Genomic DNA, 26,532 nt, shown 5'->3' with positions numbered 1-26,532 from the left:
GTATATTTCCCACATTTACAAAATCAAAATAGGCGTAAAGAAATGTTTGTTCTAGATATTTTAAAATATTCATACAATTGGTAAGGACCAATCCAGTATATATCAAGAAAGTGCATGGAGTAGCCCCACATGATGAAGCCTATCTGAAGCTCCGCCGATTTTTTTCAACTTCTGAATAAGCATCTACATAAATACAGTGAGATTAAATAAAATCTTATACAGAACATTTAAAATTCGACTCTTGTTATTGGAATCTCGGAAACTAGAGGGAATACAAAGAAGTTTAAATGGGGGCAAAATTCAGTAATTTCGCGCTTTACCAAATGGCGTTTTCAAAATTTGAATTTTCCAAGTACTACTGAAGATAGCTGAAAAAAAACTAAAAATTGAAGATTTCATCTTTATTTTTTTAGCATTATTTGACAAGGAAACCCAAAACCACAAGCACATTTTCATTGCCACTTTTTCTTAGATACGCGATGACGTTTTCAGATTTGCTATCCTACTATTCTTCGGCTCTATTCGGAAGTACATATGTCTCAAGATTTCATTTTTAAATCTAAAATTTCCGTGTGAAAATTCATAAGCGAAAATTTTTCACAACCTCCGGAGAAAAATCGATTACTTATCTGTAGTTTCCAATTTCAGATCCGCCAAATTGTGATACCAACCAGCAAAACTTAGGTATTCAACTTGAACACATTTACATTTTAAGGCCTTTTCTAGAAATTATAATAAAAAATTGGTTGGATGATTGTTGAAATAGTTGGTCCAAGACAGTTTATCATTGCAGGATGCTTAAAACGTTTCCATGAGGGTTTTAAGTTTGAATAATACTAATGCGTCAATTCTGTTTACCTTGAGATGATTTTACATTGAAAATAAGCAAAAATAGGCACCGAAACAAAAACATGTATAACGAATACATGTCTGAAACATTATAATTCATGGATGTGGGATTTTGGCAATTAGCTTTATAGGAAGAATACGTGGTTAATTAATGCTTTGCGGTGTGTAGATTAGAGGGAAATATAAGTGCACACGAGTTGTTTAATACATATATTGCATTTTCAATCATTTTTTGAACAGACAATATAAATAAAAATAATTTAAAAATCAATCTAAACAGTAAAAAACATCTTATTTGTAATCGTACATAAATAAATTAATCACAGAATACTTTGCGTAACGAAGTAATATTTAACTAACATGTACAGCTAAGAGTATTAGGATGTCTTACATCTATTTGGCTTCAATATTTATTTAACGACTAATTGAGAAATGTAAAATTTCTTTGAAAAGGTCCAGCATTGAGTGGACTGTTAGTAAAATATATGTATAGCACAAATAGATATTTACATCTACACAAATCCATCATATGCATGAGGTTTCAGCGTTATTCGCGCAGACTGTTCGAATGCTAAAGCAAACAGTGATGTTTTTTAGCAGTTTTAAATTTCAGAATATTTCTTCTTTCTTATAAAGCGTCGGCTTTGTTTTGATCGGCATGTTTTTAGCGCGATAAAGAACATGTCTACCGGCATGTTTTTTTTATCACGCTAAACAAATATCCATGAGAGAAAATTCACAATAGTACAAGTTAAATAGGAACCAAATTATAGAATTTTCACTACAAAACTCTTGTATAAATTTTAAGATGTGTTTACTAAAAATCCCCAAAAAAACTTGCGAATAAATAACAAATTCTCTAGACTATATGACACAAAACAAACCATCTGACTATTAAAAACAACTAATCATTTTACCTGAGCAACAATTGCCTAACCTAGACCTCTTATGAAGAGATCATTTCAGCTTTATGAACGTCCACGAAAGGTCGAAATGAGAATTGTTCAGTTAAGTTGCCTTGTTAATGCTTGTTGCCAAATTTAAACGGGATCGTGTTCGTTGGTTAAAGGTTGTTGGGCCTGAAATTGTTTAAAAGAAAAAACTTTAGAGATAATGGAAAAGAAGTAAAACGGAAAATTTAGGTAGAAGACTTACCAGAACGCATTACCATGATGGATGCATAACACAAAATATTTATTACAATTGTAAATAAGTCTGAACTATTAATAAATGTGAATATTTGTTCAGATCATAAATATCAAATTCGACCTTATATTTTTAAAAAGACAGAACGGGTAATTAGGAAAACTTGACGATAGGGCAGAGGTAGGGAGTGCATGATGGGGGCTGTTTTCAGGACAAGTTCGCTGCATTCTATAGTATTCTAACTTAACATTACATCAGAACTTTTATCAAGGAAAAGACTCAAAAAAGCCTTAACGTGGATTTCATCACAAATAAAGAAAATGCATAGGTTCCTTCTCGATCTATACATTTTCTTAATTCGGTTTTAAAAACATTTCAACTATACTAATTACAGAATAAAAAAAACATTCTTAAAATCACACAAACACTCGGTAAAAAATCTGAAAAAATGAGAAAAATTTAAAAGGCAGATGAGCGCAACAGACTTATCCAGAAAGAGCTGGAAATCCTAATGGAGAAAAGAAATTGGTGCATGTTCATCGAGGATGTAATTATTGACAATGAGAGAAATAATTTAGATCTATCCTGGCTGTGAGACATATACAATAATTTTGTGTTGGTGTTCCAGGGTGGGGAGTGGGGGGTTATGCTATTATGGGTGTGTTATTTAATTAAATTAAACATTGTGTTTGGATACTAAACTCACCTTAGAGCAACTTATTAATGTGATTGTACAAATTGATTTGTACAAAATTAGGCTTCATACTTTTTTGTGCTAAGGAAAAATCAGGGTACTGTTGATATTGAGGTATTATGATTTCTGTAATTTGCTCTTATGCAGTCAGGTTTGCAGTATGATTCTGGGACTCTTCTCCATATTTGGATAAATATTTCAGAATTTTATTTAAGAAATACAATTTTCTGATGTCAAATTGTTGATTGATACATAAAGCAATTGATTGGCTTTGTAAAAAATAAATGTTCTTTAACAAAAAGTTGTAATACTCAGAATCAGTATAAAAGGCAGGCAGTAAGCCTTGGATTGCCATACTCGAGAACACTCGAGAGGAGATCCACCGAATTATGCAAGTGTTCAGTGTGTTAATCAAGTAAAGAGGGTATCGGGAGATAGGCCGGTTCGTACTGAAGTGCGTGAATTTCTAATACAACAGACATTCTACTCTGTGAATGACTTCCTTACTTTCTAGACTGTTTTTCGACCATCACTGCTTCACCTCTCTTGCATTCTGTATTGTATTGTATTGTATTGTGCATGTATATTTTTGACTAGACAATAAGATGCTTCTCTGATCTCCTGTTTTGAATAAACATTTTATTTAATTTATTTAACGGTTAGTAAACAATATTTTCCTTACAATAAAGGCAAACGACATGGATAAATAATTTAACAATTTCCTTGAGAATGGAGACAAGTAATTTAATATATGTACTTATAAAATAATCTATTTCACGGCATTATATGGACGCTCCAAAGCACAACACACAGTGGACTGTATGAAGAAGCAGCAAATTAACAAGAGCTAATGAAGTAGATTTCACTTTGAATTTGCCGTTATTCCTTCTCATACAGGGAGTCTTACACAGGTAAACAGACATACACCAATTCACCGATTTTTTAATTTTAAATAAAATAATCTCTTGCATAGGCAATCATGCATACACAAATTTGTCTATTTCTGGGTTAAATATAATTCAATAAAATAATCTACAACTGCTTCATAGTACTATGTACAGGGTGTCCAATATTTATGTCCAACATTTGATATTTGAAACTAATTGCTTGAGTAAACTCGTTCCTTGTATTTGCCTACACATTTTTCCTTCTAACTCCAGACTCCAGAAACCCATTTTAAGTTTTCTGGGTATAGTTACACAGTAAATGGAATTCTACTTGCAATGTGATGTGCTACTTGATAGGGGGTGCCATTTGAAATATTAAAGTAAGGGTAGCTGGGAGTGACAGGGTGACTGATACAATTCTCTCTAATGTCAAATTAAACTTCCCTTTAGACATTTAAATAGACTTTTTTTATTGTTTAAAGTTTTCTTCCTGATCAAAAGATATTTCGAGTGGTTCATTTTGAAATGAGTACCCTGCATAATAATTATAGATACGGATAATTTTGGAAAATTAGGATTACACGCCTCAGGTTAATCTCGAAATTAACTCTATTTTCTTTTGGCATAATCACATAAATTTGGAACTCCCAGTACATTCAAACCTTTTCACCGTTTTTCTCATTATTAAGTAATTGAAGCTACGCCTTGCTAAAAAGACCTTAAACCTTAATACTGACGGCACAATTCCTCATAAAAGAGATACAAAAATATTGTAATTTAGGGGAAGCTATAGTAATACTGACTGGTTATTAAGGGTTATACGACTAATGTGAGTAATTAGGAGTTACACTATGTTAACGATAAAAAGACGAGTATATGGTTACGACAATACCATATCAAAAAACTGCAACATAATGTTTGAAACGCAGTAGGTAAGCTATTTGGCCGATTACCTAGGAATGTTGTAGTCTAATGCTAGTGCTCTTACCTCTTCTCCAACAGTGCTTAAGTACGGCCTCTCAACAGATGGGTAATTGTTTTTCTCCAAAGAAAATTGATCTTCTGTTGTTTTTCTGTACACAGGGTTGTCGAAGTTCATAGAAGTCACATTGCGGTGCATCAGGTGGCGATAGATGAACCATACCCCCTACAAATTCATGAATGTCTCTATTCCAATAACGAAAAAATTAAGAGCACTTACAGCAGCCAAAATAAGTACCACCGATGATATTATAATAATTGTAACATAGGCGACTCCTCCATCATCTGCAGACTCTGATGTTCCAGCCCCAGATTTAGACCGATTTGTTGTACCTACAATTGCAAAAGGTTTTTTAGCGCGAGCTTTTTAGAGTAACAAAATGGAGTTAGAAAAGGAAAAGTACAATTATTAATATGACTAGATAAGCTACCAAAAACCATTTTGTACAAAACAACTACAGCTATAATAAATCCAATTTTTAGATTTATACACAGTGCATATAAAGATGGATTAGGCTAAATGTGAAATTGAGCGGACAATAGGGAAACATCACCACCAATAAGAAAACGGCAGAAAGAAAGCGGGGGTCGAGTACTCACTCTCTGGTAATGAACCTATTCTCGGCGTATAAGGCTCGGATTGAGAAGGTGCACTGGTCGTTATAGTCTCTGCCAACCAAATAAAATAAAAAATAATACATCCAAGAACAGCCGCTTGCGATGTTTTAAGCCACTGAAGATTTTTTTAAAAATTGTCTTACACCAAAATCAGCCATTGCAAAGCATTATACAACAGTTGAAACGAATACTCACCATCTTGAATGCACGTAAGACCATCAGACAACATTCGCAGGCCCTCAGGACAGGCACAAGAAATAAGGGGAGCCCTAGAAGTTAGGCGTGGCGCAGGCAAACACAGGTGTGAACAATGCCCATTCACTGGTTGACAATGATTCTCTGAATCTGGCTGGCGATAAGGATGGTATACATGGATTACCATTGGATTTTGAACCATTTCTGTTGCAGTTATTGGGGACAGATCTTTGCCAGTGAATTTATTGGCACGAAACACCGCAGCTCTATCCCAGTCAGTCCAATAGAGCCAATCTTCAAAAGTTGTAATCGAAAACGGGTGTCTTAGTGCTGTGGTTGAGAAGAGGATGAGTTTTCTATTACGTCCATCCCAATCGCAGACTGAAATAGTGTTTAATTTCGCATCTACCCAATACAGCCGCTTTTTTACTAAGTCTAAGGTAAGCCCGTTTGGCCATCTAAATCAAAAAATTAAATAATTAACAAAGAAAATCATATAATAGTTATTTAAAACTTTACCTAACATCATAAGTAACAATGGCCTGTCTATGAGATCCATCCATTCCCGCTCTTTCAATCCTAGGCTCCTGACCCCAATCAGTCCAGAACATCCAGCCTTCCAAAGGATCCACAGCAATGGCTCTAGGCTCTTCCAAATCGTCTTTTATAAGTACTTTCCGCATTTGCCCATCGAAATTAGCCAGGGAAATGGTGTTGGTGCCTGTATCTGTCCAGTAGAGATGCTCATACACCCAATCAACTGCCAGACCATCGGAGGTTGTTACTTCATCAGACACAACCTAAAATTTTTCAATTTTAATCCAAAAATTTATTGTATAGGTAATTAGAGATGGAAAAATTTTAAATGAACACTAAATGTCATTGCAAACCACTTCTTTGTATATGCTCAGTTTCAACAAAATAATTGGACAAGGCGAAAAAGAAAGTGAAGATTACGAAGCTAAGGCAGTAAATAAGGATGTTTCGTAGATTAAAGTACATAATTTGTTCACCCATTTCAATAGTCTGGTACTGAAATTGTGGATTCCAAAAATTCAATAATATACTAGGCGTTCTATAAGAAAAACTAATTTTTAAGGTTTTTTTTAAAAATTAGATAAACTTGATTGTTTGCCTTTGAATATTTAAAGCTAATTTAGGAATACATATAATATTAAGATATTCAATGTTAAACAGAATGTCCCTCATATAAGAAAAAATTGAGTGTTAGGATCATAATGGCAATACTTCCTGTCTTATGGTATTGTAAACATAGCATTATTACCAAATACCTACCACAGTTTTGGCATTGCCTTCATCAATCGGAGCTTTGTAGATCTTTTTATCGGCCACATCACTCCAGAAAATCATTCCAGTACGAAAAACAAAATCAAGTGCGGTAGCCGAATTAGTCTCATTTACAATACTGGTCATCTCGTGATGATCTAAAGAAATCTTCCTAATATCCCGCCTCCTCGCAAACAACAAAGAGGCGTGCCCTTCTACTGCTTTGCACCTGGTGTGATCCCTAGGGTCTCTGGCATATCCAGGCAAACATTCACATTTAAAGCTCCCTTTATCGTTTCTACAGATCTGAGAGCATGCTCCTTCTGTCTGACACTCATCTATGTCCCTACAGGTGCGATTATCTGCTGCTAAGGAAAATCCTGGGCGACACTCGCATCTGTACCCGGCAGGAGCGTCAACGCAGCGATGTGCGCAACCTCCGTTGTCATGTATACATTCGTTTATCCCACACTTCTCACGTGGTTCATCTTCAAAGGCTGGACAATCGGGTTTTCCATCGCAAACTTGTGAAAGTTGTATGCAAGGACCTTCAGGACCACAAGAAAACGAGGTTTCGGGATCACATACGACTGTAGAAGAGCTACATTCGCGTTCATCTCCTCCATCTGGACAATCTGAGTGGCCATCACAGAGCAAAGCTCCAGGTATACAAGATCTATCATTACACTGGAATTGATCGGGGCGACATGTGACGTTGGCACAATGAGTTGGAGCTTCATCTGAGCCATCAGGGCAGTCCTTGGTCCCATCACAAAGCCAGTTTTTGTGAACACAAGTGATTCGGTCATTACACTCATGTTCTGAAGGAAGACAAACTGTGGGATGGGGTCTCGGGGGACAACCCTGCTCATCCCTCCCATCCAAGCAGTCGTATTCACCATCACATCTCCATTTGGCAGGTACGCAGAACCTTTCACTGCATTGAAACTCCACTCCAGGAGCGCAACTCACTTCAGGACATTCAGCTTCATCTGAACTATCCCCACAGTCGTTATCTGAATCACAGACCCACCGCCTTTGGATACACTTCCCATTTTTGCAAGTAAATTCATCTGCTCTGCAAGTTTCATCTGAAATTGTAGGTTTAGTATGTAAAATCTTGAAATAATAAATGAAATAGTTACTGCAAGATTTTTCATCACTTTGATCTGAGCAATCAGCATTATCGTCGCACATCCATGTTAAAGGAACACATTCACCAGGAGTTGATCTACAAGTGAACTCATCGGGTCCACATACTTTTTGTTCTGGAAATTAAAACATTCATTAAATTGTGACAACAAAATATATAGGGAAACTTACGGCACAAATGTTCATCTTCATCAGAATTATCACTGCAGTCTATGTCATTATCGCACTGCCAATGGCTAGGTATGCATTTGCCATTGCCGCATCTAAATTCGTTTTTAGCACAGGTTACATTTTCTATTAAAAAAAAAAACGAACGTATTAATTCGTGTTTACATCCATTTTTTTGGGAAATAACTTGTATGTGACGTAGGCCCTGTTATAAATTTATTCAGGTTTTGATGGCATAAATTTCAACACGTATACTTAAAGTGCGTTAGATTCAGCATAAAAAATATGTAAATAGCGGTCTGGTTTAATGTCACAGGAAAGAAGACTTTTTGTGTACACAGGGTGGGCATTATCTATCTCGCCGTATGGGCAAATTTTTTTCTAGATAAAAATTAAAATTCAGTTAAATAGGAAAGTTGGAAGAATTGCATGGAGAACTCTCGCCTTGTTTGCTCGGCAGTTCTCAGCTTTTAAAGTAGTCAGTAACGAATCACCATTTCTATTTGAAAAATATTACTTTGTATAGTATCTCCGAAACAAAAAAATATTTTGTAAAGTTACCAATTAAGAACAAATTTTATCTTTTTGTGTAACGTGGTTCACTATACTCACTGTTTTTGCTCCAATGGAAATTTCAGTTTTAATGAATCTTACCCTACTGTTTAAATTAGTAAATAAATTTATTACTTGCTTCTTGAATATTTGGAGTTTGCTGTCAAAATACCCTTTGCAATCTAATATCAAAATCCTTTCAATTCGAAAGTTATAGGAGTCAATAGGTGGAGGGATTATGACATATTGTCGGTAAAAAAATATGGTAAAGCAAACTGCTTTGTTATTTAATGGTAGCCTAAAAATAATATTAAATTTTTGGATATTTTAAATAAACATTTGGGCTTCGATGGTGCAAACATGTATTAGATACATTGTATTTATCATAGTAATAGAAGATCTGATATGTCTCAATATCTATTAAAATAGTTCACCTAGCAGATTGAAGTTTCTAAGGAAGATAATTATGCCGCTAAGTGAAACTCCCATGGAACTCCGACAGTTGCATTGTTATCTTCTTAGTTTCTGATTTAGTCTTTCAGTAACTGGGCATTTACACGTCCAACTGTTTCCTCATCCTCCACGCACAGTCTGGATTCTGTGTCTATCCGCCGCCCCTGCATTATGGCCTTCCTTGGCATTTTTCTGAATATTCCAACAACTGATCCTGGTCGGTCAATGAAGACGACCTCCACCGCTTGTTTAGTAAGAGAATCTAAAGCTTCATTACGTCCAAATCTCTCTGACCAAAGATCCATATCAGCGTAGCTCCTAGAGTAAAATGATGTGGTACCCTCGAATAAGGAGGACAAGGTCGTCGGTATAGAACTGAACATCCACTTTTCACAATTCGATCACAGGCAGCAGATCATCAACCAACATGGAACGCAATAAAAGTTGGGGCCTTTATTGTCTCTCATCACAGGCTGTCGCCTTTATTGTGAGACGGCTCGCTGTAGACAGCCCCCAGAATCCCTAAAACTGTCCCGAAATGGTTGCCATTTTTGTTTGAAAACATGGCACGTGAGCAGTATTGTATCGTCTGCTTCATCCCTCTTATACCAAGCACCTTACATATGGAATCAGGAAGGGTGTTACTGAACGCCTTTTCACAATCTAGGAATATTCCTACCGCAAAGTCCTAATATTGAGGTCTTACAAAATTTTCGGGATTAAATAATTCAACGCCACATCAGTGGATGCATATGAATGTGTATCTCATGTACAGGTCTGTTATCTTTTCCAAACTTTTCAGCAAGAACGATGCCATGCTTACGGGAATCAGGGCCTTTAGCAGTGGTTCTTTGTATGCCAGACTAAATGGTTGGAATGTGCTACACTTGAGTGATATGCGTTTTGGAGATATCCCAGAAGCTATATTTTGGTCGAACATTTATAGTGAACCATCCTGTACATAAAATACTTTACTAGATACTCTATACCTAATAAATGTCGATTTTCATTTTCTCAGATCATTTCAGCAATTTTAAACCTTTTTTATTAAATTTAAAATCGGCGTGAATTCTGCCCAACTTTGTTTATTACCTATACTATAAGATAAACAATGGTCACTCTGTGTGCAACGATGGCGTTAAATTTTCTCTTAAAAATTATATTATTATAGCCACTTGCATTGGAAACACTACCGACGTAAATTGCAAGTGACAACAGCACAATTACAATTATCTAACTAAATACCGGTTAATTAAATAAACTTTGGTGAACGATCATGTGTAAGTGTACACCAACTTCAGAAAAACAACAATTCAATTAACTCCGGTAATTGTCTACCGAAGTATACAGCCAACGATCTGTACATTGACCTTTCCCTCAATCAATTGACTTTTATTTTAGATTTAAGTACTGCAGGTCAAATGAATAATAATTGAAATATTGTGGCCATTTTCACTCTGAGAGTGCAAAGAAGACAAGAATTCAACACGTAATTAGAGCCGGTTAATCTACCCATTTATATGGAATGAATCCTCTCTGTAAAAGTATCTACCTTTAGACTGGTTTAGACAAAATGGTAAAGACGACCCAAAAGTGAAAACAGCACTATGTCATAATAAAAAATTCATCCATTTGCGTCAAGTGACCTACATCTTCTGCAATTTTATCACTGCGTAGAATTCATATGTTTCAATAAACTATAAACTTGACCCCAAGACGTCTCGATTTGAGGATAGGTCACTGAGTTGACCGTTATTATCGTTAGTGAAAAATGTCGGAAAAGATAAACATAATAAAACCAGAACTGTTTACCAATCGCTCTCATAAAATTATGTAAGTAAAAACAAGTCTCCAATAACTCCGTTTTGTGACCTATAAACAATAGGTGATTGAAACATTTACGTATCATGTTCATGTATTTTACGAGGTATTAACTATTAATGTTATTAACTTCTGGAATAACAGTACCTGCCACTACCAAAGAGGAGTCGTTCAGATTACGTTATCAGATACCAAATTCCATCAATTCGAATTAAGAGATCAGGAGGGCCTTAAAGTTCGCTCCAATTTAATGGATTTCAGGCTCTCGCAAAATTGATAACTTTCTACTTCAAACGCTTAAGAAGTTGTTTTGTTTACTCGCTGTTCAGGCATTTCGGGAAAGTAATTAAGCATGAGCGTATTCGCGTATTCTGGAGTTGCCCATATTAATCTCAATGACCATTTTCTAAGCTGCCGATTCATTTATCTTAATTCCGTTCTCTTCTACCCTAGGCACACATAATCCCTTAATTTGGAGTAAAATCACCTTACAAAATATATTTGAGAAAGCTAATTTAGACATTAAACGATGAAAGTCCCTTCGAACAAAAGATTCGAAGTTGCTGGAACGCTTTATGCAAAGTCAATTTGTTTGACGAACACATGAAATTAAATTTTTGGGCTTAAATAAGGGTCAATAGCTTTGTATTCAAAATAAAAAGTAATTAAATAATCTACATACCCGGATGATGAATATATACAGGGTGACTCAAATTTGATCTACTATAAGAGAATAAAATCTACTATAAGGGATAAAACATTGTTAAATGGAAAAAGTTGAAGGGAATTTAATTGTAAATTTGCTGCTGTTTTGAAAACGGTTTTAAGTTTTTTGTTTTTGACTTAATTTCTAGAAACCAACAACCTGAGGTTACGAAAAAGTATCGTAATTTCCCAAATTCAAAATATTTTTCAAATCTATCAAAACATCATTAGGACAACTGTTTGCGAACGACCCACCTATGTATTTAATTGTCAGTTGTGACGTTTCAAGTTCGAGAGATCAACATTGTTTTGTTCCTTATTTAAGTAATTTTTTTCCTAAAAATAAAAATCTTGACTCAAGAAATCATTTCATGAAACTATCCTGAAAGACCATAAAATGATTTCTTACAAACGCTTTTGGAGTTTTAAAAATAACTAAAAACAAAAAGACTTAAAGTCGTTTCGAAGACGCCATTGAACTGGTCATTAAATTCCCCTCAGCTTTTCCCATGCAACCGTTTTTCTAGCTTTTATAAATTTTCAAGATACTCATACATGTAGACCCAATTTGGGCCACAGTGTATATTTGAAGTTCGGGAATACCGCTTGTATTGTGATTTAAGGCAAAAAATACTATTAGTTATAAGAACACAAGTAATCAGAGATTATTACCAAATTCGGAGAAATTTTGGGAAAGGGAGGGATTTTTAGACGTGTAGTTGAGTAAGACATTGATTGCGTTAAGGATAAAGATCAAAACAATGAATTTTTGGCATGCTAAACGTTTACGCAAAAGTGAATAAAAATAAACGAAGAAAAATATACGTTTGTTTTCTGTCTTTAAACTGGACTCAAATAAACGTTTGACGAAATGGGTTTAATGTTATATATGACACACGCGAGTTTAATTAGTGCTTTAGGTAATAAATGAGAAGCCATTAACTAGCGTTTACCCCCCAAATTTGAATTAAACATCCACGAGTGGAGGAAAATGCAAGCTGAATTTTAATAACATAATATAGCTCCCAAAATTCTTCGTTATCTCTCTGCTGCTTTTCACTAAAACCCAATTTTGCCAGCAGAAATTCCCTTTCCTTTACATTTTACAGCTTCTCATATCCCACATCGCTCAATTGCTCCGTGACATCTTCAGATTTAGTTCTAATAGCGGGAAAGCAATTTTAAAATGTTTCATATAGGGATCCCAAAAGTATAAAATTTTTTGCTTATATGCTGGAAAAACATACCTGACGGTGACACTAAAGTTTGCTCGAAACTATTTTCGACATTGAGCGATCGGCAAAAGCCAAAACCATAAATCAGAACTCCGAAGAAGAATAGAAACTTCATCACGAATCAAGATCGAGTCGCACACCACGAGTTTCTCAAACAGTTTGAAAGAAAAGTTGACAACACGGTTTCTTGATGCTTCTGTTTCCCCCTGATTTGCGGACTTCGATAACGTATTCACTCTTATTCCATTTTATACACACGGCTAAACACTTTAAGAAAACGCAATCACTCGCTCTCGTTACAACACTTCTTCTGCGTATTAGTAGTTATTTATCAATAAACTTACTTGCACTCAAATAAACTTATTTTTGGTATTCATAGACAGTAATTTATAAAACTACAGGGTCAAAGAACAATTACAATTAATGCGTTTATACGGCCATAGATAAGTTTATCTAAAAATACCCTTCTCAGATATTATATGTCTTGCGCACGTTTCAATCAAGCAAATTCAAACTAATGTTTCGATTTTCATGTGGCAGAAGAAAGACGCGGTTGTAAAATACAATTTTACACGCTTTTTTTTATTCGAGTGCAATTTCGATGCTTCACGGAAACCAAAATTCGCTGCCCAAATAAATTTTTGTAAGCAATCGCCACGTTTCCATGGAGTATTGAAATTGTCTAAGAGTTCAGTCCTGATTGCATTTCCACGGACTATTCTAAGTAAAAAGTCGCTGGATTATTTAACAGTCCCACTAAAAATAAAATAAAATTACACACTTATGTGTTTAGACGACTATAAATAAACTTAAATATGTATGGAATTGTTCGACCTTCTGAAATATGGGGGCGTTTCATAGAGTCTTATGTACGTTTCATTCAAAACTCTAGAGCAAATAAGTCAAATTGAATGTAAACAAACCGACTCAGCGAGTTTCTAGCAGGTAATTCAATAAATATCCCACGGCCCAGCAACTTTGGATACTCGGAATTGCTTGTTTCTAGATCAAAGAGCATCTCCAGAGGTATAACGAGGAAATTGCAGCTGAAAGTTAGAAACGAAAAGGGCCCTAACTTATTTAATGGAGTGTATTTCAAACTGCCCGGAGGGCCTATGCACACGATATCTGACGTAACTTTCTTCAGTTTTGCACTGCAGACTAGTTGAATTGGGAAGATAATTATACCTTTGATGGGCGTTTTTCTTGGCGACCAAGGTTTCAAAATTATGCGAAAATTTAAGATAATTTGGAATTGAAATTTGTAACGGGTCATAGACTTATCAGGGCACATACACAAGGACAGTGATTGTAATTAATGTGTAAATGACAAAGAATAACACTTAATGGCAGATAAGTATCTACACCTTTCGAGTTTCCTGAAAATGAAGAGTTGCTTGAATTGAGACTTGCAATCTGATTTGAGATGCTGAACCAATTGCATCAGAAATAAATGACCTACCTATCCTTCAGACTGAACGTGCAAGAACGAATGAAGAAATAATTAATTGCAACCTTTTTGGTCATCTATTATGATTATTGATACAATCAATTCTACGGAAATAGTAATAGCGATTTTATTATTCCAACATCCTATCTATACCTACGTACCTATCCACCTACCTTCTCTTATGCGAACATTATTTGTTAAGTTAACTTTTCTAACCCCAATTCGGGACACTCTGTACAATAAAACTACCAAAATCCGAAACACACATATGCGCGATATATTGAATTTTTCCTGTTTATATTGTACTTTAACCTTTAAAGTAGTTCTTTGAAATAGGTCAAAAAGATTGAGAATACGCGATAGCTTGCGCAATTATATAATTACGCAGTAAATCCGCTATAAAAATAAGCCTGTGTCGTCTAACTTCGAATTCCCCTTGACGAAGAATAGCCACTGATTACAAGCGTCATGGAATTTATTCGTCTTTTTATCAATTAAAATGCTAAACACTGGACACGAGTCATAATTCCACAAATAAACGGCCAAGATAATCTCGGCAATGAAAATAATAACAAAAATAGAGGTAATAATTTTTTGGTGGTTCCTTATTTATTACCTTTATTTATTAGGCTTCAAATACCGTCAGGTGCCAATAAATCAAAAGCAGAAGTTAAAAAAGGTTTAAAATAATGGAAAGAATGGCAAACGTGACAAACGATCAATCTTCAAGAGCGATCGACACTGTGGGGGATTACTACAGTATTTTCAGACGTTAAGAACATGGAACTCTTATTTGAAATTAACATCGTATTTCAAATATAATCTGGAATTTGCTGATTTGTCAGTAATTAGTACCTACGTACTGAAACATTTAATCCTAAAAAGTAAAACTTTTGGGAATTCCACGATCTCTTTTAACTGAGAACATGTCACGACGTCGGTACGACTTGGATTTTCAGGATGATAACTCTGAAATTTTGGGCGCCAACTGATTAAAACCCATCGAGATACGTAGATTATCTGAAAAGCTCATTTTGTTGCAGCAAGGCGTAACAAAAGACTAGCTAGGGAAAGTTTTGCATGGAAATGGACTCTGTTCCGGAATCTGCCAGGACTGCCAAATCGCTGAGCTCAGAAAAAGAAAATCTGTTAGAAACAATAAATAAAACAAAATCTTGGAAGTTCTTTTAAGCACTCAATTCGTTAAAAAAACAAACGAATCCACCTTTCGTGAAGAAAATTCCGTTCAACAAAACTGGACTTATGAAGTGGTGACCAACGACGTCATCAAATTGATGATGGCTTACTCCAACAATGCTAAAAGAAAGATTCGAACGGAGTGCTCCCATCGTTGAGGCTAGTGTTCATGACTAATATAGTCATATTCCTAGAATATTCCTTAAGCAAGAAAACCTGCGATTTAAGCCTTTATGCCAAAAGTACAAAGAAACAACTATAACGCCATCAAAGTATTTAAACCAATAAGCTTGGAGCGACAAACATTGATAAAGGTCAACATACATCTAACAGGAAACGGTTGACAGAAACGACTCTTCATTCTACAGTGGGAGGTGGTACTAACCCTCTACTTTAACATGAAAAGAGTGTTCGAACAGGGAAGAATCGATAAAATTTATAATGTTCTTACAGCCCGAAGCACCCCCACACCAGGATCAAATCGGCTCTTCGAAAGCACAAAGCTATAACATCTACAGAAATTGGCAAACACCAAGATTGTAGGTAGGGTCTCGGATCGCAGGGATGTCGAGAGAAACAAAAGGGCCATTGAGTTCGTCACGTGGGGTTCCCAATAACGCTCCAGCGGACCTTCATCAAGTTCAAGGGTACCAAGAGATACGTCTCTCCCACCTTGAACCCGTGGGTATGGAAAAGAACAAAGGCAAATTAGATAATCAGCAGGATGTAAACAAGCAAAGGATATCTTGCTCGAGTCGGACACATCCAAGGCATCATTTTTACTAAAGAGGAATCGGCAATGCACGAGGAACCTAGTAAAACTCCTCTCAGGTCATTGCAAGCTAAACAGCTATACGATTCTCTTAGGAATGGAAGACAGCTAGTTCTGCAAATTTAGGTGCGGTAAAGAAATCCTGACATCACTTTCTAGGAGTGTGCCTTAAGAAGCATATTACCAAAAAATGTTGTTAGTTGTGATCATCAGTACAAATTAAATATCTAAATTTTAAAATACACTAAAATCGGCAAATAAGAGTTTTTGTTTTCGATTCCATTAAGTTAGTAGAATTATGCGAAAAATTTCTTCATGATGGTATGACAAAAACTTTAAATTTCCTGAACCTGTGCAATGTAATTTTTACCAACAACTATTAACAATCAAATACTCTATATTATCTATTAGGAGTTTGTTTAATATCGCACAGCTATTTCCCCACAAATCATAAGCAAAATAAAAAATAACTAAGAACATAAATATTATTTATTCTTAAAGTCAATAATAACCGATATTTTTAGTAAGTTGGCAGCCCTCAATTCTCTGAGAAATTAACCAATAATAGAAGAGACTTGAATCCGCAGAAAATTTGCAAATTTCTTCGTAAAATTACGCACAACAAAATTGTCAGTGAAGAAAGAGCCTTATAAATGTGAAACGATTTCGCGATGAAATATTGATGAGTAAATTCTCAATGTAATACCGGCTTTATACAAGTTTCAAATACTTTATATACACAGGGGGCCTACATGGAGAGTGAAAACGAGTGAATTGAGAAAAGAAAAAGGCCCCTAAGGGCCTAATAACAGGGTCTCGCTTCTCCTTCCCTTTACTTTAAATGTCACCTTACGAAATGCTGATATTGTGTTTAATTTGGCAAAAATTGACAATATGGTTAAAAATTTGGTAAAGTAATATTTTTTCTCTAATGGACAATTCACTAAATGTTCTTCGTTTAAATAAAGTAGTGTAACTTCGTTTTAACAAGTAGTGTAATAAATGTATAGTTATTTAAACAAAAACAGTAATATAATGATCGCTCATCAATGCGCGTGTTAATTTCAACATTTTCCTATTGAGTGAATTGCACAAAAAGCAATGAAACTAGAAACATTTCAAATTTGAGAATCACTAAATCACTCTATTTATTTAGCATCTTCGCATGAATTCGAGATTAAAATCCCCTACCACAAATGTCAAAAATGAAAAATTTCATAAATGACAGGCATTGCTCATGTGATAAGCACTGTATATCGCGCTGCGAATAATTAAAAGCAAATAAAAAACACGCTCTAATAAAATATGTAAAATCATGCGTTAATAAGGCTCATTAATGAATGTTCCAACCCGTAAGGAAACTATTCCGAAACTGTTCTTGAACCCTTCTGAGCAACCGCATTGCTAATTTTGATTTCAAATTCGGGAAGAATTTAATTCTGAGATGGATTCCTAGCGGGTTGGAACAAACTTAATTAGTCGTTAAAATTCAATGAAATTTTATTCAAAATTAATATTTTTCAAGTTCAAGTACGAAAGAGGTAACAACGCTTAGGCGCGATACTAAAAAGATGTTGTTTTGTTTGTGAAGATTATTTGGCAGAAACGATAAATTTTTGTAAGCAATTAGGTACCACTTTTTGTGGACTATTAAATAGTTTTTGAGTCCAGCTCCTATGTGAGTTTCCATAAGCGATTTCAAGTAAAAATTCGTCTTTATAATTAAGTCTAATTATGAATACGTAACATGTGTTTAGCTATTCCCGTGTACAAGGTTATTGAAATTCGCTTCTAAGCAATGGGAACCCGAAAACAATAAGACATACGAAGTTAGTTCAAGTTGAGTCAAATTGGGGTAACCATGCGCATCTTTATGTGCAACAAAACTACGTTTCAAAATTTAGAATATTCTAATCTATTCCGAAAATAATTGAGAAAAACCAATATTTGCTCAAATTGTTTTTATTCTAATTTTATTTGAAGAGATAATTAAACATAAATTTCACTTGTTCACTTGCATTTTTTATTATCTAGAAGCCAAGATGGTCGGATTTTTAAAATAATATTTCAGACTTTCGGAATCATTATCAACTTAATTTTTTTCTATATTGACCTATTTTTTTATTACAAGAAAAATTAATATAAACACTTAACGAAATCGAAAAAAAATTACTCTTACTATTTTTTAAAGGAAATTAGTTAAAATAGTTGATAAAAAATTTAATAAAAAGTGACAATACAAAACTATGTATATAAATAATTCAAATAAATATTTAAAAATACCTCCTTCCATCTTTTATGAAACATTTTGAATTTGGTAAATTTACATTGATTGTTCAAATTATTGTTTTTTTTGTTTATACATAATAATTTCATATATATAATTATTTAATTTACTTCATGAAAAAAAAATTAAAAGGTTCAAAAAACTATGTGGCAAACCGTATCTAACATTTTTATTTTTTGTTAAGCATTTTTATGATGAAAGATAATTTTAGAAAAAAGCATGTGCTTAATACACAACATAATAAAAAGTTTTGTTTAAATAATCAAAGATTCTCAAAAAATTCAATAAAAATATCAGATTCGTATTTTAAAAAGTCAAGTTAATGATGTCTATTAAAAAATAACATTTATTATAATTACTCAAATATCTCCAGGAAAAAAATTCAGGAAACATCGGATTTTTCGAAAACTTCCAGAACGAGTAGAAATTTTCGAAATTTTAATACATAATTTTGTTGGACATAAAAATGTGCCAATTCGTCCCAATTGAAGCAACTCTATATCTCTTACTTTTCGAGATCAGAATGGTATGCAGCGATTTTGAATAACTCTGTACATAAGTTCGACAGTGTTATTAAACTTCAGGGCCAATTTTTGTAATATTCTGAAAGTTAGTTCTTGAAGCTAAAATCCATCCATAAAACAACATTGGAAGCATAAATGTCGTATGTTTCATGTGAGCACATAAATATAGATTTTCTGCACTTACAAAACTAATTAAATTGTACCAAATTGTATTTGATTATGGAAGAAAATGTAGTGCACAAATTACCTGTATTCCTCGCTATTTTAGTTTTTAAGTATAGCAGGAACTACGTTCATATTCGGATAATTAATCATTCACGTGATACACTTAAACAAGATCCGAAACGTATTTACATAAATTAACGATAGTTTGGGGATTCACTATTGCTCATGAGACTACACCCACAGAACCATAAAAGTGATATTTTTCAGCAATAATAAACAAAAAAATATTCCACTTCCTCCCAGTGGAGAGTATGTAATCTCTTTAAATAAAGTATCTTATAACATAAACATAATTGTAATATAATAATTGCTTACTTGGGCATTCCGTCGGTTTTTCATCAGAGTTATCTTGGCAGTCGTTTTGTCCATCACAAACGAATGCAATAGGAATGCATTTCTTATTGGCACAGGTAAATTGTCTTAAAGAACACTTGGAGCCTAAAATTGATACATATACATTTAGCCACAAAATAGCGTTCATTAAGGAATATCAGAAAATGATTTTTTATTTTAATATAAAGAAGCCCAATTCCTATTGAAGCAACAAACAAACAAACAATTTGCACAATTATAATAGCAGGTCCTTATACAGGGCATTCTGTTTTAACTTTAATGTTACACTGTCAGGCCAAGGTTAATATATCTTTCATTTAGTAAGACTTTTATTATTCATTGTGCTTGTAAAGTTTGCTAAGGGATTCATAGCTGATTTTGCCCTGACAAACTTTATTAAAAGCAGTTGGTCCGTTAAAGTTCAACAAGTAACAATTTTCTTCAATTTCTTGGGTCCTTATTAAATATTTTCATTAATTAATTTAGAGCCTCAGAGACAGTGTTACTTTGGCGTGTAGATAGTTTAAATAATACATAAAAACTATATTGTCTAAATCCAATTTTGTTATTTTCCATTTCACTGAAAGTGTATTATGGAATTTACCTTTTCTAGTGTTTGACAAGTGTTGGAGAAACATATAAGGCACACTTGCAGCAATTACGATTTTTTTTAATTTGTAATAAAAAATTAGATAAGCTGTACATTTTTTCATATTTGAAAAATGATGTGATGTTTAGAAAACAGTGTGTATTCATAATTATAATTATAATTAACATTTCAATGTCAAGTGATAGTAATTTGTAGCGGTAATATTTTGATAGGTTAACTATCAAACGTAAATACAGGTAAAACATCACCTGATGTTGTAATGCTCAGTTCTTGAAATAAAATGATCCAAAGGTTCCTCGAATTTTACAGCAAATAATTTAAATTTTCACTTCTAATCATTTTTTTCTCGAACAAATTGATCTCTGTAAACATTTCTATCTTTATAGGGAAATTGGAAATATAACTCACCCTCTGTGACAGATTCTGGATGTCCAATTGCAAGGCAAGCGAAATAACACAAAACTGCTGTGAAAACGACAGTACCATTAGAAAACTTCAAAAGCATTGTATTATATGAGTTCTACACGTGTTTTACGACATAACCGATTATTTTTTACTCACTACTTTATATACAAGCAAGATGCACATTTACATTACAGAACTCGCCTTCAGTTTCCCAGCACTGGCTAGATAGCATAGGCCACGGTTTGCGCGTTCACAAGATTTTAACATGCACCTTCCAATATACCGGTCTTTATCTGTACCATCTAAAAAAGTAAGGAGCTCCGATGTATAAAGTTAGATTCCGCGCAGTCTCTTTTAAACCTACGTTTTTCACGTGCGCAGGTCTATGGCATAGCGGCCCTTAGGAAAAACGCAAGCGCTTTTTGGGGTGTAGATGTTTTTGCCAAATCAAAATACAAAAATAATATACAACCACAGGACCGTAGTAACCTTTTGTAGAGGTTATAGAGTATGGAACTATTTAGGTGTTGGAAAAATTATTCTCATGTCCTTTTGTTATATAAAATACTCCGACCGAGACTGTCATTAAAATCACAATTTTTTAATGTCCAAATGAAAAAGATTTTTCCTTTAAAAAAAACAGAGGAATTAAGCAAAACATCGGCAATGAGTTCAAAGTTGAAAAGGAATTTATATCGATTAATGATCATATCAAAATTAAGAAATAAAGATATAACGTAAACAGGGTGTTTCTAAATGATCTGTATAAATCTCTACTCAGTTTTGTGAAATTGATATAAGTATATGCATGTGTATATAAAAATTATTTATATTAGATATTGAAATATTTTATTATTATTAAATAAATAATAAAAGTTGACAGTTTTCGAAATACATACGTAGATCTTTTTTAATAACAATATTTGAGTGAAATCTTGCATTGAAGGGTGATAAATCGGGATCTGCCTACATTTCTATATACATTGCAGAAGGCGTCATCGGCGCTATATCAACCCTCATTGGAAGGTCATAATTATTTTTGCCATTCGATATAAAATAAATTTGTGATCAAAGCTGAATCCTCCTCAATATTTTGTGGAAAAAGTATGCCTTAAAAAAAGTTTATTTGCATTTATTGTTACTTAATCTTCTGCTTTATCATTATGACATTTTAAGATTTAATAAATTAATTAGCAACAAGGACGTCTCTTCCTCAAAAAAACTTTATTAATTTTCGAACTGTATAACAAGTTTTTAAATACATTTAGGCTAAAAATTATTTGTTAAACCCTTTTCCCCTATGGCTGTTTATACTCGTGGTGAGATGGCCGATTGCTATTCGTTTATAGTCTTTATCAAAGAAGTAACCGATAGTTGGTCATAGTGTATTCAGAAAGGTTTCCAAATCGTCTTGTATTAAATCACCAACTTTCACTACAGTTGAGAGACACTTTCGAGAAACAGCTATCTTTGTACCTTAACTATTAATTATGGACTTCAGTGAGCAATTAAGATTTCTGAAATTGAACAAGTTTTTACCACCATTTGAGGAAGATCCAAGTCTGAGTACCAGAAATCGAAGCTTAAACTTGGAACGTCGACGAGTACTATTATTACGATATTAAGAAAACAATTTCTAAACCCTTAGTATATTCAACCTATGCAGGAACTTTTGCCACAATCATGGTTTACTATCAGGATTTTGTAGATTTTTTAATGAATAAAAAGTGATTGATTTTTATACCAAAAGTTTTTTTCTATGAATATTACTTTACCATTAGAAATTCTATAAACTTGCATAATCAACACATTTATGAAGAGCAAACTCCCCAGGGAATATATTATAAAAGTATTTTACCCACATAGATTTATGATAAACATGTGGACAAGTATATAATATTAAGTCTTTTTGATTTAATAAAATTTTGTTTTAATCACTAGACCTATTTAACATATCTTCACAACACATTATCCGGTTTATTCAATAAAGCTCTCTTAATGATCCGACAAAACATGTGGTTCATGCATTCATGATGGGGCGCCCCACATTTCATATTGAACGTTCGAAATTATCTAAATGACCACCTTAGACATAAGTAGAGGAGTAGAGGAAGGACGTAGAGGAAATAATGCTTCTGCCAGATGATTGGATTCACCAGGTCTTACCCCACCCGACTATACTTTTTGTAGGAAACTTTAAAAGAAGTGGTTTACAATAACCTTGCAAATACTGAAAATCTATGGAGTCGGTTCGAGATTGCTGTAGACGTCATGGAATTGACGAGCAAATTATGATGGGAATCCAATTTAATTTTTTCGTACAGTTAATTTATTCTTATAGAGTATATATATGAGTTCATTATTATAACGTATTGATGAGAACGATGGCCTTTTTGATTATTGGCTCAAAATGGTACATTAGCCTTTATTTTATCAGTTATATCAATTATTACGTTTATTATTGCAATTTATTGCTTAGATTAGACGAAATTTTATTATTGATGGGAACAGTTACGCATAAAAATTTTAGTCCGCCAGTTTTACTCACAGCATTATACAAATGTAATATACAGACAAATTCTATAGACGCAATAAGACCAAGATTGAACTTGAAAACTACAGGAAACAATATGTGTAAACAACACCTAATTGTTAAGAGTGGAACACTCTTATTCTTTCGACTAAGTGGCTAATATGTATATTCTCTAGACCTGATAGGTAAAATGATTGAAAAAAGTAATAAAAAAAACACTGAGTCACTTTAATTCCTAAAATCAATCTCTCAGGAATAGTATTGTAAAAGGAATACCTTTTTTTCTCAAAACATGCTGAAGGATTCGATTTGATTAGAAATTAATTTTATACCGGGTGGCGAAAAAAATTAAGTATGGCCTTGTAATGCGGGTTTGCCCATTGCCGACGACCCCCTTCGTAATGTACATAAAAAATTTTAGGCAGATTCCGATTTGTCGCCCTTAAATATCTTTAAACATGAGATTTCCCTCAAATACTGCTATTACAAAAGAAAAATAATAACACAGGAACGTCACAGAAAAACGTTCGAAAACCGTTAATTTTTGGGCTAAAGCCAAGCGAAACTATCATTAACGACGTCAGGAATTTCTGGTAGAGTTTTGGACAAATAATTTAAGAACATTGTGCATACTGACCCACGTACACATTTATCATTCAAAAACTGGTCGACTCATAGACTATTTAATCCTTTATATAGGCACAACATTTTGTGCTTGCCTCAATATTTCCAAAATATTTTTTTTAATCATTTTATTTTCCCAATTTGAATCTTATTACACCCCTGGCGTACTGTAAATAAATCTTTTAAAATTGCGAAAACAGCCAGCTTCGTGGGTTCAGGTGCAGTTCCTAAATATATTTTCGGCCAAAATCCCATTTAACTAAAAATAAATAAAAAAATAATGAGACATGTGCAGGGTGGCACAAATTCGCACCTTAGTATTCTTATAGAGATCTCGGAAATCACAAGAGATGCAAAATCAGTTAAATTATTAAACGTGATTATGTCGAAATCAGAATTTCACTCCATACCAAAATCCTGATTCTACTGAACACTTTTTTTCAATGAATAAGCCATTATGATTTGCGAAAACCGAACTGTTGAATTTAATTCATGTAAAACCCTAGACTTAAAGGAAGAAAGGGCTATAATAAGCATTTAGGAACAAAAAAAAAACAAAAATACTGTAGTAAAAATATATTTTATTGAACATCATAATATACAAAGAGCTGAATTTTGCTGGAAAAGGCACAGTTACATAGTGATGGCTGAAATAAAAAGTTTAGATAAGACCGCTAATTACCCATGAAATGAATTCGTGTGGCCTCTTGGCCTTAGAGTAATCTCGTTAATAATTATTATCACACATACTTAAATATAAATTTATCTGACTATAGTTATTTACTTAACTTACCATGTTGGCACAACGGTCCGTACCACTTTTCCTCGCAGACACAATGCGGCTCTCCATCGGGGGCACAAGACCCATGTCTGCAGTTCAAACTGCAGGCTGCCCTTGCAGGTTTTGCCCTACCAACTTCACAATGATCTCCACGATAACCACGCGAACATTTACATTTATTGACTCCTCGACAGCGGCCTCCATTGAGACATGGAACAATGCATCGAGAAAACTCACAACGAGGCCCGTAGTATCCTTTGGAACACTCACAAGTGTCTTTTTGCACACATTTACCTCCGTTTAGGCATTTTTTACTGCATATACCTCCTTCGCAGTTGGTGCCCTGTAATTAGTTCAGAAACAAAGGATTTCTTAAATTCTATTTTTTTGTGGCAATATTATTGCAGCTAATCTCTGGACAAACTTCTTTATTTCTAAAGTTGTTCAATGTTATAAATAATGTTTGCAATGAAATAATTTTTATAGTACACACCTGATACCCTGGCATACAACTGCATACTCCTGGTGAAGTACAATTGCCCCCATTCATACACTGAGGATAACATAAAGCAGTCTTGCAATACTGGCCCATGTAACCCTCAGGGCACTGGCAAATTTTCTCATGATTACACCAACCTTGATTGGCACATTTCTTATCACATTCAGGGTCTGGACCTGCCAAAATTAACCAATCACTACCATAAAATTGAGCTTGTAAAAACATACTTCTCTGAGAAATAGAGCATTCTTTTTTCAGCTTTAATCTTAATGGAGTTCCATTCAAAGGTTTTCCTTTTCTCTCAATAAGTAAGCCTATCTCAAATCTGGCAATGCCAGAACTGTTACCTAAGCAAGGCAAAAATATGCTGAATTCCTTGGGTCGTTTTGGTACTCTACCCTTGTTCTTAATTGAGATTTCTGGGGCTTGCAAAATACTTTCATCATAGGAGTGCAGCTTGTCGAAATGGTAGAAGTATCTTTTCACTCCGGCCTTCCAGGTGAAGTTGACATAGTTTACTTCAGAAGGAATTACTGGCAAATAATTCTCAAAATTTGGGTCCAAGATATAGGCCAAGACAGTGCCATTTACTATTGCAAAGATTTCCATTGCTACTCCTTGAAAAAACACACACATATTAGAAATATGTAGTTTTTTATTTTTTTTTCTTACCACTGAACATTTTGACTTGCTTTTCATCAATCCACAAGGTGAGGTCATTGATGTTCCTGGGATCATTTTTAGGATCATTTCGAGACAGTGCAAATGCAACAACAGTCACAAGATAAAATAAGACAAAATTCATCACAGATTTCTTTGTATTCATACTGAAAGATGCAAATCATGTGTCTATGATTCAACTTCGGCATTAAATATAAAGTGTTAGAAATTAAAAATCATCAATAGCAAAAGCTTTGGGTTAGGGGTCAAAACGTTAATGGGAAACTATTAAATAAATCAACATACCATTCCCATTACCAAGAGCATAAAATTGGGGCGTCATTCCTCTCCTGAAGTCTATTGCAAATTGTCTATTAAAATGCATTGCAAGCTCAGGAAGGGATGGGGTTCACAAAGCAAAGCGAACCTTAAATGCATCTTACCAAACCAAATGCAAACTTACTTTTTAGTTATACTCACAGCAAATTCATATAGTCTAGAACTTTATATTTATAAAATTAGTAATGTCTTTAAATAAAACGTGTTGTTTATATTTACATTAAACTATTTACATTTATACTATCTATATTAAAAACGTTCTCATCTTCCATGATCAGAGGGTCGATCGCATCACTTTTGCATTTATTTGCCTGTTGATAGTTTATACACTGACACTACAAAAACAAAACAAAAAACACATGTTTATCCGCCATTTTGCAGTCCCTGGCCCTGGATCCGGTTTTTTACCCAGGGCCTAGACTACAACAAAAAATGCAAAAAAAAAATCGTTACTTGAGTAATATTTGGTTGTTGTGGGTTAAGTTGAATTTGATGATCCCAAAATATACCTTTTTGTTGCGAAAACTGCCGATTTCCTTATCTAAACCTC

At 34.0% G+C, this 26,532-nt stretch overlaps 2 protein-coding genes across 10 annotated transcripts; both read right to left on the bottom strand.

The window, feature by feature from the left end:
- Positions 1-1,044: 1,044 nt before the first annotated feature.
- Positions 1,045-20,826, bottom strand: LOC136409644 (very low-density lipoprotein receptor-like). 5 transcript variants are annotated; one of them, XM_066391296.1, is made up of 11 exons: positions 20,550-20,824; positions 19,514-19,636; positions 7,981-8,103; positions 7,803-7,925; positions 6,667-7,748; positions 5,890-6,170; positions 5,371-5,828; positions 5,158-5,226; positions 4,778-4,890; positions 4,565-4,723; positions 1,045-1,928 (listed from the first exon to the last, which is right to left on the bottom strand). In XM_066391296.1, the coding sequence occupies exons 1-11, from the start codon at positions 20,644-20,646 to the stop codon at positions 1,890-1,892; spliced, it is 2,667 nt and encodes an 888-aa protein (XP_066247393.1). In that variant the 5' UTR covers positions 20,647-20,824; the 3' UTR covers positions 1,045-1,889. The 5 variants fall into 5 exon arrangements, with proteins under 5 accessions (XP_066247393.1, XP_066247392.1, XP_066247395.1 ...); XM_066391295.1 differs by having other exon boundaries at positions 6,667-7,925; positions 20,550-20,826; XM_066391298.1 differs by lacking the exon at positions 5,158-5,226 and having other exon boundaries at positions 20,550-20,825.
- Positions 20,827-24,265: 3,439 nt separating this feature from the next.
- shf (shifted) lies at positions 24,266-26,413 on the bottom strand. 5 transcript variants are annotated; one of them, XM_066391316.1, is made up of 6 exons: positions 26,124-26,412; positions 25,950-26,081; positions 25,656-25,810; positions 24,978-25,600; positions 24,497-24,827; positions 24,266-24,350 (listed from the first exon to the last, which is right to left on the bottom strand). In XM_066391316.1, the coding sequence occupies exons 3-6, from the start codon at positions 25,807-25,809 to the stop codon at positions 24,337-24,339; spliced, it is 1,122 nt and encodes a 373-aa protein (XP_066247413.1). In that variant the 5' UTR covers position 25,810; positions 25,950-26,081; positions 26,124-26,412; the 3' UTR covers positions 24,266-24,336. The 5 variants fall into 5 exon arrangements, with proteins under 5 accessions (XP_066247413.1, XP_066247414.1, XP_066247415.1 ...); XM_066391317.1 differs by having other exon boundaries at positions 25,950-26,070; XM_066391318.1 differs by lacking the exon at positions 25,950-26,081 and having other exon boundaries at positions 24,978-25,159; positions 25,211-25,600; positions 26,124-26,409.
- Positions 26,414-26,532: the final 119 nt, after the last annotated feature.

This window comes from Euwallacea similis, chromosome 6, assembly GCF_039881205.1.
Source record: "Euwallacea similis isolate ESF13 chromosome 6, ESF131.1, whole genome shotgun sequence".
Classification (NCBI taxonomy): Eukaryota; Metazoa; Arthropoda; class Insecta; order Coleoptera; family Curculionidae; genus Euwallacea; species Euwallacea similis.
This window is presented reverse-complemented; position numbering and strand designations above follow the sequence as displayed.